The sequence below is a fragment of the Bombina bombina genome, chromosome 3 (genome assembly GCF_027579735.1).
Source record: "Bombina bombina isolate aBomBom1 chromosome 3, aBomBom1.pri, whole genome shotgun sequence".
Taxonomy (NCBI): domain Eukaryota; kingdom Metazoa; phylum Chordata; class Amphibia; order Anura; family Bombinatoridae; genus Bombina; species Bombina bombina.
In genome coordinates, this window is record NC_069501.1 from 244,927,229 (window position 1) to 244,941,059 (window position 13,831).

The window sequence follows — 13,831 nt, forward strand, 5'->3', positions numbered from 1 at the left end:
TGTGATAATTGTGACATAGTGTCCAAACAAAGTAGGGACAATGATGCCACAGATAATAATAGTGCCCAAGAAGATTCTTCAGATGAGGGGAGTGAGCATGGTACTGCATCACCCCCTTCTGTGTCTACACCAGTTTTGCCCACACAAGAGGCCCCTAGTACATCTAGTGCGCCAATACTTATTACTATGCAACAATTAACGGCTGTTATGGATAATTCTATTGCAAATATTTTATCTAAAATGCCTACTTATCAAAGAAAGCGCGATTGCTCTGTTTTAAACACTGAAGAGCAAGAGGACGCTGATGATAACGTTTCTGACATACCCTCACACCAATCTGAAGGGGCCAGGAGGGAGGTTTTGTCTGAGGGAGAAATTTCAGATTCATGAAAAATTTCTCAACAAGCTGAACCTGATGTTGTAACATTTAAATTTAAATTAGAACATCTCCGCGCACTGCTTAAGGAGGTATTATCTACTCTGGATGATTGTGACAATTTGGTCATTCCAGAGAAATTATGTAAGATGGACAAGTTCCTAGAGGTTCCGGTGCCCCCCGATGTTTTTCCTATACCCAAGCGGGTGGCGGACATAGTAAATAAGGAATGGGAAAGGCCCGGCATACCTTTTGTTCCTCCCCCTATATTTAAGAAATTATTTCCTATAGTCGACCCCAGAAAGGACTTATGGCAGACAGTCCCTAAGGTCGAGGGGGCGGTCTCTACTCTAAACAAACGCACTACTATTCCCATAGAAGATAGTTGTGCTTTCAAAGATCCTATGGATAAAAAATTAGAGGGTTTGCTTAAAAAGATGTTTGTTCAGCAAGGTTACCTTCTACAACCAATTTCATGCATTGTTCCTGTCACTACGGCAGCGTGTTTCTGGTTCGAAGAACTAGAAAAGTCGCTCAATAAAGAATCTTCGTATGAGGAGGTTATGGACAGAGTTCAAGCACTTAAATTGGCTAACTCTTTTATTCTAGATGCCGCTTTGCAATTAGCTAGATTAGCGGCAAAAAATTCAGGGTTTGCTATCGTGGCGCGCAGAGCGCTCTGGCTAAAGTCTTGGTCAGCGGATGTGTCTTCCAAGACAAAATTGCTTAACATCCCTTTCAAGGGCAAAACACTGTTTGGTCCTGATTTGAAAGAGATTATTTCAGACATCACCGGGGGAAAGGGCCACGCCCTTCCTCAGGATAGGTCTTTTAAGGCTAGAAATAAGCCTAATTTTCGTCCCTTTCGCAGAAACGGACCAGCCTCTACTTCTACATCCTCTAAGCAAGAGGGTAATACTTCTCAACCCAAACCAGCCTGGAGACCGATGCAAGGCTGGAACAAGGGTAAGCGGGCCAAGAAGCCTGCCACTGCTACCAAAACAGCATGAAGGGATGGCCCCCTATCCGGGACCGGATCTGGTGGGGGGCAGACTTTCTCTCTTTGCTCAGGCCTGGGCAAGAGATGTTCAGGATCCTTGGGCACTAGAAATAGTTTCTCAAGGTTATCTCCTGGAATTCAAGGAACTACCCCCAAGGGGAAGGTTCCACAGGTCTCAATTATCTTCAAACCAAATAAAAAGACAGGCATTCTTACATTGTGTAGAATACCTGTTAAAGATGGGAGTAATTCATCCAGTTCCAATAGGAGAACAAGGGATGGGGTTTTACTCCAACCTGTTCATAGTTCCCAAAAAAGAGGGAACATTCAGACCAATTCTAGATCTCAAGATCCTAAACAAATTTCTCAGGGTTCCATCGTTCAAAATGGAAACCATTCGAACGATCCTTCCTACCATCCAGGAAGGTCAATTTATGACCACGGTGGATTTAAAGGATGCGTACCTACATATTCCTATCCACAAGGAACATCATCAGTTCCTAAGGTTCGCTTTTCTGGACAAACATTACCAGTTTGTGGCACTTCCATTCGGATTAGCCACTGCTCCGAGAATTTTCACAAAGGTACTAGGGTCCCTTCTAGCGGTTCTAAGACCAAGGGGGTAGTACCGTACTTGGACGACATCCTGATTCAAGCGTCGTCTCTGTCAAAAGCAAAGGCTCATACGGACATCGTCCTAGCCTTTCTCAGATCTCACGGATGGAAAGTGAACATAGAAAAAAGTTCTCTTTCCCCGTCAACAAGAGTTCCCTTCTTGGGAACAATAATAGACTCCTTAGAAATGAGGATTTTTCTGACAGAGGTCAGAAAATCAAAACTTCTAAGCTCTTGTCAAGTTCTTCATTCTGTTCTTCGTCCTTCCATAGCGCAGTGCATGGAAGTAATAGGATTGATGGTTGCAGCAATGGACATAGTTCCTTTTGCACGAATTCATCTAAGACCATTACAACTGTGCATGCTCAGACAGTGGAATGGGGATTATACAGACTTGTCTCCGACGATTCTAGTAGATCAAAGGACCAGAGATTCACTCCGTTGGTGGCTAATCCTGGACAACCTGTCACAGGGAATGAGCTTCCGCAGACCAGAGTGGGTCATTGTCACGACCAACGCCAGTCTGGTGGGCTGGGGCGCGGTCTGGGAACCCCTGAAAGCTCAGGGTCTATGGTCTCGGGAAGAATCTCTTCTCCCGATAAACATTCTGGAACTGAGAGCGATATTCAATGCTCTCAAAGCTTGGCCTCATCTAGCAAAGGCCAAATTCATAAGGTTTCAATCAGACAACATGACGACAGTTGCATATATCAACCATCAGGGGGGAACAAGGAGTTTCCTGGCGATGGAGGAAGTGACCAAGATAATTCAATGGGCGGAGGATCACTCCTGCCACTTGTCTGCAATCCACATCCCAGGAGTGGAAAATTGGGAAGCGGATTTTCTGAGTCGTCAGACATTCCATCCGGGGGAGTGGGAACTCCACCCGGAAATCTTTGCCCAAATAACTCAATTATGGGGCATTCCAGACATGGATCTGATGGCCTCTCGTCAGAACTTCAAGGTTCCTTGTTACGGGTCCAGATCCAGGGATCCCAAGGCGACTCTAGTAGATGCACTAGTAGCACCTTGGACCTTCAACCTAGCTTATGTATTCCCACCGTTTCCTCTCATTCCCAGGCTGGTAGCCAGGATCAACCAGGAGAGGGCTTCGGTGATCTTGATAGCTCCTGCGTGGCCACGCAGGACTTGGTATGCAGACCTGGTGAATATGTCATCGGCTCCACCATGGAAGCTACCTTTGAGACAGGACCTTCTTGTTCAAGGTCCATTCGAACATCCGAATCTGGTTTCCCTCCAACTGACTGCTTGGAGATTGAACGCTTGATTTTATCAAAGCGTGGGTTTTCAGATTCTGTAATAGATACTCTGATTCAGGCTAGAAAGCCTGTAACTAGAAAAATTTACCATAAGATATGGAAAAAATATATCTGTTGGTGTGAATCTAAAGGATTCCCATGGAACAAGATAAAAATTCCTAAGATTCTATCCTTTCTACAAGAAGGTTTGGAGAAAGGATTATCTGCAAGTTCTCTGAAGGGACGGATCTCTGCGTTATCTGTTTTACTTCACAAAAGGCTGGCAGCTGTGCCAGACGTTCAAGCGTTTGTTCAGGCTCTGGTTAGAATCAAGCCTGTTTACAGACCTTTGACTCCTCCCTGGAGTCTTAATCTAGTTCTTTCAGTTCTTCAAGGGGTTCCGTTTGAACCCTTACATTCCGTAGATATTAAGTTATTATCTTGGAAAGTTTTGTTTTTGGTTGCAATTTCTTCTGCTAGAAGAGTTTCTGAGTTATCTGCTCTGCAGTGTTCTCCGCCCTATCTGGTGTTCCATGCAGATAAGGTGGTTTTGCGTACTAAGCCTGGTTTTCTTCCGAAAGTTGTTTCCAACAAGAATATTAACCAGGAGATAGTTGTACCTTCTTTGTGTCCGAATCCAGTTTCAAAGAAGGAACGTTTGCTACACAATTTGGACATAGTCCGTGCTCTAAAATTCTATTTAGAGGACACTAAAGATTTCAGACAAACATCTTCTTTGTTTGTTGTTTATTCTGGTAAAAGGAGAGGTCAAAAAGCAACTTCTACCTCTCTTTCTTTTTGGCTTAAAAGCATTATCCGATTGGCTTACGAGACTGCCGGACGACAGCCTCCTGAAAGAATCACAGCTCATTCCACTAGGGCTGTGGCTTCCACATGGGCCTTCAAGAACGAGGCTTCTGTTGACCAGATATGTAAGGCAGCGACTTGGTCTTCACTGCACACTTTTGCCAAATTTTACAAATTTGATACTTTTGCTTCTTCAGAGGCTATTTTTGGGAGAAAGGTTTTGCAAGCCGTGGTGCCTTCCATTTAGGTGACCTGATTTGCTCCCTCCCTTCATCCGTGTCCTAAAGCTTTGGTATTGGTTCCCACAAGTAAGGATGACGCCGTGGACCGGACACACCTATGTTGGAGAAAACAGAATTTATGCTTACCTGATAAATTACTTTCTCCAACGGTGTGTCCGGTCCACGGCCCGCCCTGGTTTTTTTAATCAGGTCTGATGAATTATTTTCTCTAACTACAGTCACCACGGTATCATATGATTTCTCCTATGCATATTTCCTCCTGTACGTCGGTCGAATGACTGGGGTAGGCGGAGCCTAGGAGGGATCATGTGACCAGCTTTGCTGGGCTCTTTGCCATTTCCTGTTGGGGAAGAGAATATCCCACAAGTAAGGATGACGCCGTGGACCGGACACACCGTTGGAGAAAGTAATTTATCAGGTAAGCATAAATTCTGTTTTTTGCAGCTAGCTCCCAGTAGTACATTGCTGCTCCTGCTCTTGATATATGGATAGGAAGTGGAAGCTTAAAAATGCTTGATGATGAAATGCGAGTGTCTTTATCTAATATTCCACTAAATATTCAGAAACTGTGTTCATCCCATCAACCTCATACATCCCATTAAAATAGTAAGTAGCTATTTGCGTTATTCATTCTTGCCCATGCATACTGTTACTTTGTTATTATATAATTTCGGTATTTGTCCGTATCTCTTAAAACAAGTTAACCTCCTGTTTGCTAGTACAACTGAATTACTGTGTCGCAAAATGATGTAGGTCTAAAAAGTGTGTCACCGACATGAAAAGTTTGGAAAGCTCTGCTCTACAGGCTTGAAATGAGAGACTTCTAAGATGAACAATACATTTGGGCCATACCATTTATGCGGCCCTCATGCCTGAATAGGGAGTTGTAACCACGCAATCTGTTCCAGCAAATCATCTAAGTGTCTATTTACATTTTGTAAACAGGAGAATGGTGCATTTCATTTTAAAGTTCCATCAAGTTTAATTTAGTCCCTCAAAGGACCAGTAAATACAGTAGATTTACATAATCAACAAATGCATGATAAAAATACAATGCAATAGCACTTAGTCTGAACTTCAAATATGAAGTAGTTTGGTTTTCTCCAACATAGGTGTGTCCGGTCCACGGCGTCATCCTTACTTGTGGGATATTCTCTTCCCCAACAGGAAATGGCAAAGAGCCCAGCAAAGCTGGTCACATGATCCCTCCTAGGCTCCGCCTACCCCAGTCATTCTCTTTGCCGTTGTACAGGCAACATCTCCCGGAGATGGCTTAGAGTTTTTTAGTGTTTAACTGTAGTTTTTATTATTCAATCAAGAGTTTGTTATTTTAAAATAGTGCTGGTATGTACTATTTACTCAGAAACAGAAAAGAGATGAAGATTTCTGTTTGTATGAGGAAAATGATTTTAGCACCGTAACTAAAATCCATGGCTGTTCCACACAGGACTGTTGAGAGCAATTAACTTCAGTTGGGGGAACAGTGTGCAGTCTCTTACTGCTTGAGGTATGACACATTCTAACAAGACGATGTAATGCTGGAAGCTGTCATTTTCCCTATGGGATCCGGTAAGCCATGTTTATTAAGATAGTAAATAAGGGCTTCACAAGGGCTTATTAAGACTGTAGACTTTTTCTGGGCTAAATCGATTCATTATTAACACATATTTAGCCTTGAGGAATCATTTATTCTGGGTATTTTGATATGATTATATCGGCAGGCACTGTTTTTGACACCTTATTCTTTAGGGGCTTTCCCTAATCATAGTCAGAGCCTCATTTTCGCGCCGGTATGGCGCACTTGTTTTTGAGGACAGCATGGCATGCAGCTGCATGTGTGTGGAGCTCTGATACATAGAAAAGTCTTTCTGAAGGCATCATTTGGTATCGTATTCCCCTTTGGGCTTGGTTGGGTCTCAGCAAAGCAGATTCCAGGGACTGTAAAGGGGTTAAATATAAAAACGGCTCCGGTTCCGTTATTTTAAGGGTTAAAGCTTCCAAATTTGGTGTGCAATACTTTTAAGGCTTTAAGACACTGTGGTGAAATTTTGGTGAATTTTGAACAATTCCTTCATACTTTTTCGCAATTGCAGTAATAAAGTGTGTTTAGTTTAAAATTTAAAGTGACAGTAACGGTTTTATTTTAAAACGTTTTTTGTGCTTTGTTATCAAGTTTATGCCTGTTTAACATGTCTGAACTACCAGATAGATTGTGTTCTGACTGTGGGGAAACCAAGGTTCCTTCTCATTTAACTATATGTATTTTATGTCATAAAAAAATTTAGTAAAAATGATGCCCAAGATGATTCCTCAAGTGAGGGGAGTAAGCATGGTACTGCATCATCCCCTCCTTCGTCTACACCAGTCTTGCCCATACAGGAGGCCCCTAGTACATCTAGTGCGCCAATACTCCTTACTATGCAACATTTAACGGCTGTAATGGATAATTCTATCAATAACATTTTAGCCAATATGCCCACTTATCAGTGAAAGCGCGACTGCTCTGTTTTAGAAAATTCTGTAGAGCATGAGAACGCTGATGATATGGTTTCTGAAGGGCCCCTACACCAGTCTGAGGGGGCCAGGGAGGTTTTGTCTGAGGGAGAAATTTCAGATTCAGGAAACATTTCTCAACAAGCTGAACCTGATGTGATTACTTTTAAATTTAAGTTGGAACATCTCCGCGCTCTGCTTAAGGAGGTGTTTTCCAATTTGGATGATTGTGATTATCTGGTCATTCCAGAACCACTATGTAAAATGGAAAAGTTCTTAGAGGCCCCGGGGCCCCCCGAAGCTTTTCCTATATCCAAGCGGGTGGCGTACATTGTTAGTAAAGAATGGGACAGGCCCGGTATACCTTTAGTACCTCCCCCCATATTTATAAAATTGTTTTCCTATAGTCGACCCCAGAAAGGACTGATGGCAGACAGTCCCCAAGGTCGAGGGGGCGGTTTCTACTCTACACAAGCGCGCCACTATACCCATAGAAGATAGTTGTGCTTTCCAAGATCCTATGGATAAAAAATTAGAAGGTCTGCTAAAGATGTTTGTTCAGCAAGGTTCCCTTCTACAACCAATTGCATGCATTGTCCCTGTCACTGCAGCCGCGTGTTTCTAGTTTGATGAGCTAGGAAAGGCGATTATTAGTAATTCTTCTTCTTATGAGGAGATTATGGACAGAATTCGTGCTCTTAAATTGGCTAATTCTTTCACCCTAGACGCCACCTTGCAATTGGCTAGGTTAGCGGCGAAAAAATTCTGGGTTTGCTATTGTGGCGCAGAGCGCTTTGGTTAAAATCTTGGGCAGCGGATGCGTCTTCCAAGAACAAATTGCTTGACATTCCTTTCAAGGGGAAAACACTCTTTGGCCCTGACTTGAAAGAGATTATCTCTGATATCACTGGGGGCAAGGGCCACGCCCTTCCTCAGGATAGGTCTTTTCAAGACCAAAAATAAACCTAAGTTTCGTCCCTTTCGCAGAAACGGATCAGCCCCAAGGGCTACGTCCTCTAAGCAGGAAGGAAATACTTCTCAAGCCAATCCAGCCTGGAGACCTATGCAAGGCTGGAACAAAGGAAAGCAGGCCAGGAAACCTGCCACTGCTACCAAGACAGCATGAAATGCGGGCCCCCGATCCAGGACCGGATCTGGTGGGGGGCAGACTCTCTCTCTTCGCTCAGGCTGGGGCAAGAGATGTTCTGGATCCTTGGGCGCTAGAAATAGTCTCCCAAGGTTATTCTCTGGAGTTCAAGGGGCTTCCTCCAAGGGGGAGGTTCCACAGGTCTCAGTTGTCTTCAGACCACATAAGAAGACAGGCATTCTTACATTGGGTAGAAGACCTGCTAAAAATGGGAGTGATTCATCCTGTTCCATTAGGAGAACAAGGGATGGGGTTCTACTCCAATCTGTTCATAGTTCCCAAAAAAGAGGGAACGTTCAGACCAATCTTAGATCTCAAGATCTTGAACAAGTTTCTCAAGGTTCCATCGTTCAAGATGGAAACCATTCGAACACTCCTTCCTTCCATCCAGGAAGGTCAATTCATGACCAAGGTGGATTTCAAGGATGCGTATCTACATATTCCTATCCACAAGGAACATCATCGGTTCCTAAGGTTTGAATTCCTGGACAAGCATTTCCAGTTCGTGGCGTTTTCTTTCGGATTAGCCACTGCTCCTAGGATTTTCTCATAGGTACTAGGGTCCCTTCTGGCGGTGCTAAGACCAAGGGGCATTGCTGTAGTACCTTACTTGGACGACATTCTGATTCGAGCGTCGTCCCTTCCTCAAGTAAAGGCTCACACGGACATTGTCCTGGCCTTTCTCAGATCTCACGGATGGAAAGTGAACGTGGAAAAGAGTTCTCTATCTCCGTCAACGAGGGTTCCCTTCTTGGGAACTATAATAGACTCCTTAGAAATGAGGATTTTTCTGACAGAAGCCAGAAAAACAAAACTTCTAGACTCTTGTCGGATACTTCATTCCGTTCCTCTTCCTTCCATAGCGCAGTGCATGGAAGTGATAGGTTTGATGGTAGCGGCAATGGACATAGTTCCTTTTGTGCGCATTCATCTAAGACCATTACAACTGTTCATGCTCAGTCAGTGGAATGGGGACTATTCAGACTTGTCTCCGAAGATACAAGTAAATCAGAGGACCAGAGACTCATTCCGTTGGTGGCTGTCCCTGGACAACCTGTCACAAGGGATGACCTTCCGCAGACCAGAGTGGGTCATTGTCACGACCGACGCCAGTCTGATGGGCTGGGGCGCGGTCTGGGGATCCCTGAAAGCTCAGGGTCTTTGGTCTCGGGTAGAATCTCTTCTACCGATAGATATTCAATGCTCTCAAAGCTTGGCCTCAGCTAGCGAGGGCCAAGTTCATACATCAACCATCAGGGGGGAACAAGGAGTTCCCTAGCGATGGAAGAAGTGACCAAAATCATTCTATGGGCGGAGTCTCACTCCTGCCACCTGTCTGCTATCCACATCCCAGGAGTGGAAAATTGGGAAGCGGATTTTCTGAGTCGTCAGACATTGCATCCAGGGGAGTGGGAACTCCATCCGGAAATCTTTGCCCAAGTCACTCAACCGTGGGGCATTCCAGACATGGATCTGATGGCCTCTCGTCAGAACTTCAGAGTTCCTTACTACGGGTACAGATCCAGGGATCCCAAGGCGGCTCTAGTGGATGCACTAGTAGCACCTTGGACCTTCAAACTAGCTTATGTGTTCCCGCCGTTTCCTCTCATCCCCAGGCTGGTAGCCAGGATCAATCAGGAGAGGGCGTCGGTGATTTTGATAGCTCCTGCGTGGCCACGCAGGACTTGGTATGCAGATCTGGTGAATATGTCATCGGCTCCACCATGGAAGCTACCTTTGAGACGAGACCTTCTTGTTCTAGGTCCGTTCGACCCACTCCAGCTGACTGCTTGGAGATTGAACGCTTGATCTTATCAAAGCGAGGGTTCTCAGATTCTGTTATTAATACTCTTGTTCAGGCCTGAAAGCCTGTAACCAGAAAAATTACCACATAATTTGGTATATCTGTTGGTGTGAATCTGCAGGATTCCCTTGGGACAAGGTTAAGATTCCTAAGAGTCTATCCTTCCTTCGAGAAGGATTGGAAAAAGGATTATCTGCAAGTTCCTTGATGGGACAGATTTCTGCCTTGTCTGTGTTACTTCACAAAAAGCTGGCAGCTGTGCCAGATGTTCTAGCCTTTGTTCAGGCTCTGGTTAGAATCAAGCCTGTTTACAAAATTTTGACTCCTCCTTGGAGTCTCAACCTAGTTCTTTCAGTTCTTTAGGGGGTTCCGTTTGAACCCTTACATTCCGTTGATATTAAGTTATTATCTTGGAAAGTTTTGTTTTTGGTTGCAATTTCTTCTGCTAGAAGAGTTTCAGAATTATCTGCTCTGCAGTGTTCTTCTCCTTATCTGGTGTTCCATGCAGATAAGGTGGTTTTGCGTACTAAACCTGGTTTTCTTCCAAAAGTTGTTTCTAACAAAAACATTAACCAGGAGATAGTTGTGCCTTCTTTGTGTCCTAATCCAGTTTCAAAGAAGGAACGTTTGTTGCACAACTTGGATGTAGTTCGTGCTCTCAAATTTTACTTAGCAGCTACTAAGGATTTCAGACAAACTTTGTCTTTGTTTGTTGTTTATTCTGGTAAACGGAGAGGTCAAAAAGCAACTTCTACCTCTCTCTCCTTCTGGATTAAAAGCATTATCCGATTGGCTTATGAGACTGCCGGACGGCAGCCTCCTGAAAGAATCACAGCTCACTCCACTAGGGCTGTGGCTTCCACATGGGCCTTCAAGAACGAGGCTTCTGTTGATCAGATATGTAAGGCAGCGACTTGGTCTTCACTGCACACTTTTTCTAAATTTTACAAATTTGATACTTTTGCTTCTTCTGAGGCTATTTTTGGGAGAAAGGTTTTGCAAGCCGTGGTGCCTTCCATTTAGGTGACCTGATTTGCTCCCTCCCTTCATCCGTGTCCTAAAGCTTTGGTATTGGTTCCCACAAGTAAGGATGACGCCGTGGACCGGACACACCTATGTTGGAGAAAACAGAATTTATGTTTACCTGATAAATTACTTTCTCCAACGGTGTGTCCGGTCCACGGCCCGCCCTGGTTTTTTTAATCAGGTCTGATAATTTATTTTCTTTAACTACAGTCACCACGGTAACATATGGTTTCTCCTATGCAAATATTCCTCCTTAACGTCGGTCGAATGACTGGGGTAGGCGGAGCCTAGGAGGGATCATGTGACCAGCTTTGCTGGGCTCTTTGCCATTTCCTGTTGGGGAAGAGAATATCCCACAAGTAAGGATGACGCCGTGGACCGGACACACCGTTGGAGAAAGTAATTTATCAGGTAAACATAAATTCTGTTTTTTTTTTGTTCTGACAAATTTCACAGTTATGTCAATTTCCACTCCTTCTGTATCATGTGACAGCCATCAGCCAATCACAAATGCATATACATATCTTCAGTGAACTCTTGCACATTCTCAGTAGGAGCTGGTGACTCAAAGTGTAAATATGAAAAGACTGTGCACATTTTATTAAATTAAGTAAAAAAAGTAGAAGTATATTGTATGCTGTCTAAAACATGAAATAATATTTTGCACTTTCATGTTCCTTTAATAGCTGTAAATTAGAACGCTGTTATAATTCTACGCTCTCTCTGAATCAAGAACGTTTAGTTTTGACTTTGATCTCTTTAAGATGACACTAATGTGTTCCCAATGGTCCATTTAAATGGCTGGAATGTATTTAATTGTTTGCAAACAGCTACTTTTACCGTTTATTTATTAGCTCTTGTACAAATACATTTATAGTTTCATATGATGAAGCTGTACTGTTTTAAGAAAAAAGTTGCTAATACATAAAATGTAAAGGCAGCAGAGTTATTATGTAGTTACTGTTGTATTGGAAATATAGAAAAACAAGTGGTTGGTAAAATGTATATTTTTTTAATAAACCAACAAACATTTTCAAAAACTAGTAACTTCTTTTTTTGTATTTGTTTTGTTCTGTAATTAATATAACAATAACAATGTTTTATATAATGTCTTTTTATTTGATATATTCTATTACCACATTGTTTTAATACAGTGAACAAATTAGCCAGTATTTTGTACGTATTATTTCTGTTTCTTTTCTGCAGGTACGCTACTGCACTGGGACAGATCATTAATACTGAACGTCTCTTGGCAAGCAGAACACTTAAAGAGTTAGAAGAGGTCTTGTTTTGTCAAACCAAAGTTCCTAATGGGCTGACCTGGGACACATACTGGGAAAGAAATGACCCTCTCAGAGATATAGATGAAGTGGCTATACCAGTCCTGTGTATATGCAGCCAGGATGACCCAGTCCGTGGGGATCCGCACAACACTCTCCCTTTTGAGCTATTTGAGACCAATCCCCACTTCTTTCTCCTGTTGACCCGCCATGGTGGCCATTGTGGCTTTATTAAAGAGGATCCATCTAACACAATGTGGAGCCACAATGTCCTGCTAGAGTTCTTTAAGTCTACTGTAGACTTTTTTACAATGGAAGAAAGGTTGAAAGGTCTCTCGAGGAGGAAAGGAACCATCTCTATCTCTACAAGTAGAACTGCTCAGGACAGATCTTTAGGTCGAAGGGAACAATTTTGTTCTCATAATATCCATGAAATTTACAACTGGCAACGATCTTACACCAGGTGACCAAAGGAAGATACTAAAAAACCTGTGCTGACCATAATGTCAATATGTTAATTAAACCAACATGCCAGAAGCATTAACATTACTGTATGAATATACAGTTGACACCATTGCTTTTAAGGGGATTGGTGTTATATATTATACACAATAAATACCACTGTGAATTCTAACCACACTGAAAGCCTATTTGCTCCACAAGGCTCCACAAGTACTGTATGCTGTGCCATTTATCTGTGTAAATTAGTTCTTAGAGTTTGACTATAGGAATGTTGTATTTGTATTTAATGATGTTTCATGATGTGCTTAATAATAATTTATACTGTGCAGTGGATAACGTTTGCCTTTTTAAATGGTATACTGGAAAATACCAAAATTTAAGGTTAAGGATGATGCAATCAAAACAAGTTAAATAAGGTTACAAAAACAATATATAAATATACTATAAGGAAGTTGCCAAAACAAATAAAGCATTGCAAAATAATTCTTTAGAAATAAGATGCACTGGTCATGGTAATAGAAAGTTGTTTAGCCTGGTGGGGGAATATCACTCTACAGGCTTGAAATGAGAGACTTCTAAGATGAACAATACATTTGGGCCATACCATTTATGCGGCCCTCATGCCTGAATAGGGAGTTGTAACCACGCAATCTGTTCCAGCAAATCATCTAAGTGTCTATTTACATTTTGTAAACAGGAGAATGGTGCATTTCATTTTAAAGTTCCATCAAGTTTAATTTAGTCCCTCAAAGGACCAGTAAATACAGTAGATTTACATAATCAAAAAATGCATGATAAAAATACAATGCAATAGCACTTAGTCTGAACTTCAAATATCACAATTTCACAGTTATGTCAATTTCCACTCCTTCTGTATCATGTGACAGCGATCAGCCAATCACAAATGCATATACATATCTTCAGTGAACTCTTGCACATTCTCAGTAGGAGCTGGTGACTCAAAAAGTGTAAATATGAAAAGACTGTGCACATTTTATTAAATTAAGTAATTGGAAAGTTGTTTAAAAGTGCACGAGTGTCCCTTTAAAGGACAGTATACTTCAGAATTGTTATTGTTTTAAAAGATAGATAATTCCTTTATTACCCATTCCCCAGTTTTGCATAACCAACACAGTTATATTAATATACTTTTTACCTCTGTGATTACCTTGTATCTAAGCCTCTGCAGACTGCCCCCTTATTTCAGTTCTTTCTACAGACTTGCATTTTAGCTGATCAGTGCTGACTCCACAGGAGTGGGCACAATGTTATCTACATGGCACACATGAACTAGCGTTATCTACCTGTGCAAAACTGTCA

General features: G+C 42.4%; 1 protein-coding gene across 1 annotated transcript in view; it reads left to right on the forward strand.

Annotated features, from left to right (window-relative positions):
• The window catches only part of LOC128651580 (protein ABHD15), an 89,863-nt gene extending 76,855 nt beyond the window's left edge, over positions 1-13,008 (forward strand). The window contains exon 3 of the mRNA XM_053704595.1: positions 11,976-13,008. Coding sequence (XP_053560570.1) covers positions 11,976-12,516 — 541 coding nt within the window. The 3' untranslated portion in view covers positions 12,517-13,008. The remainder of the gene's footprint in view (positions 1-11,975) is intronic.
• The last annotated feature ends 823 nt before the right edge of the window (positions 13,009-13,831 follow it).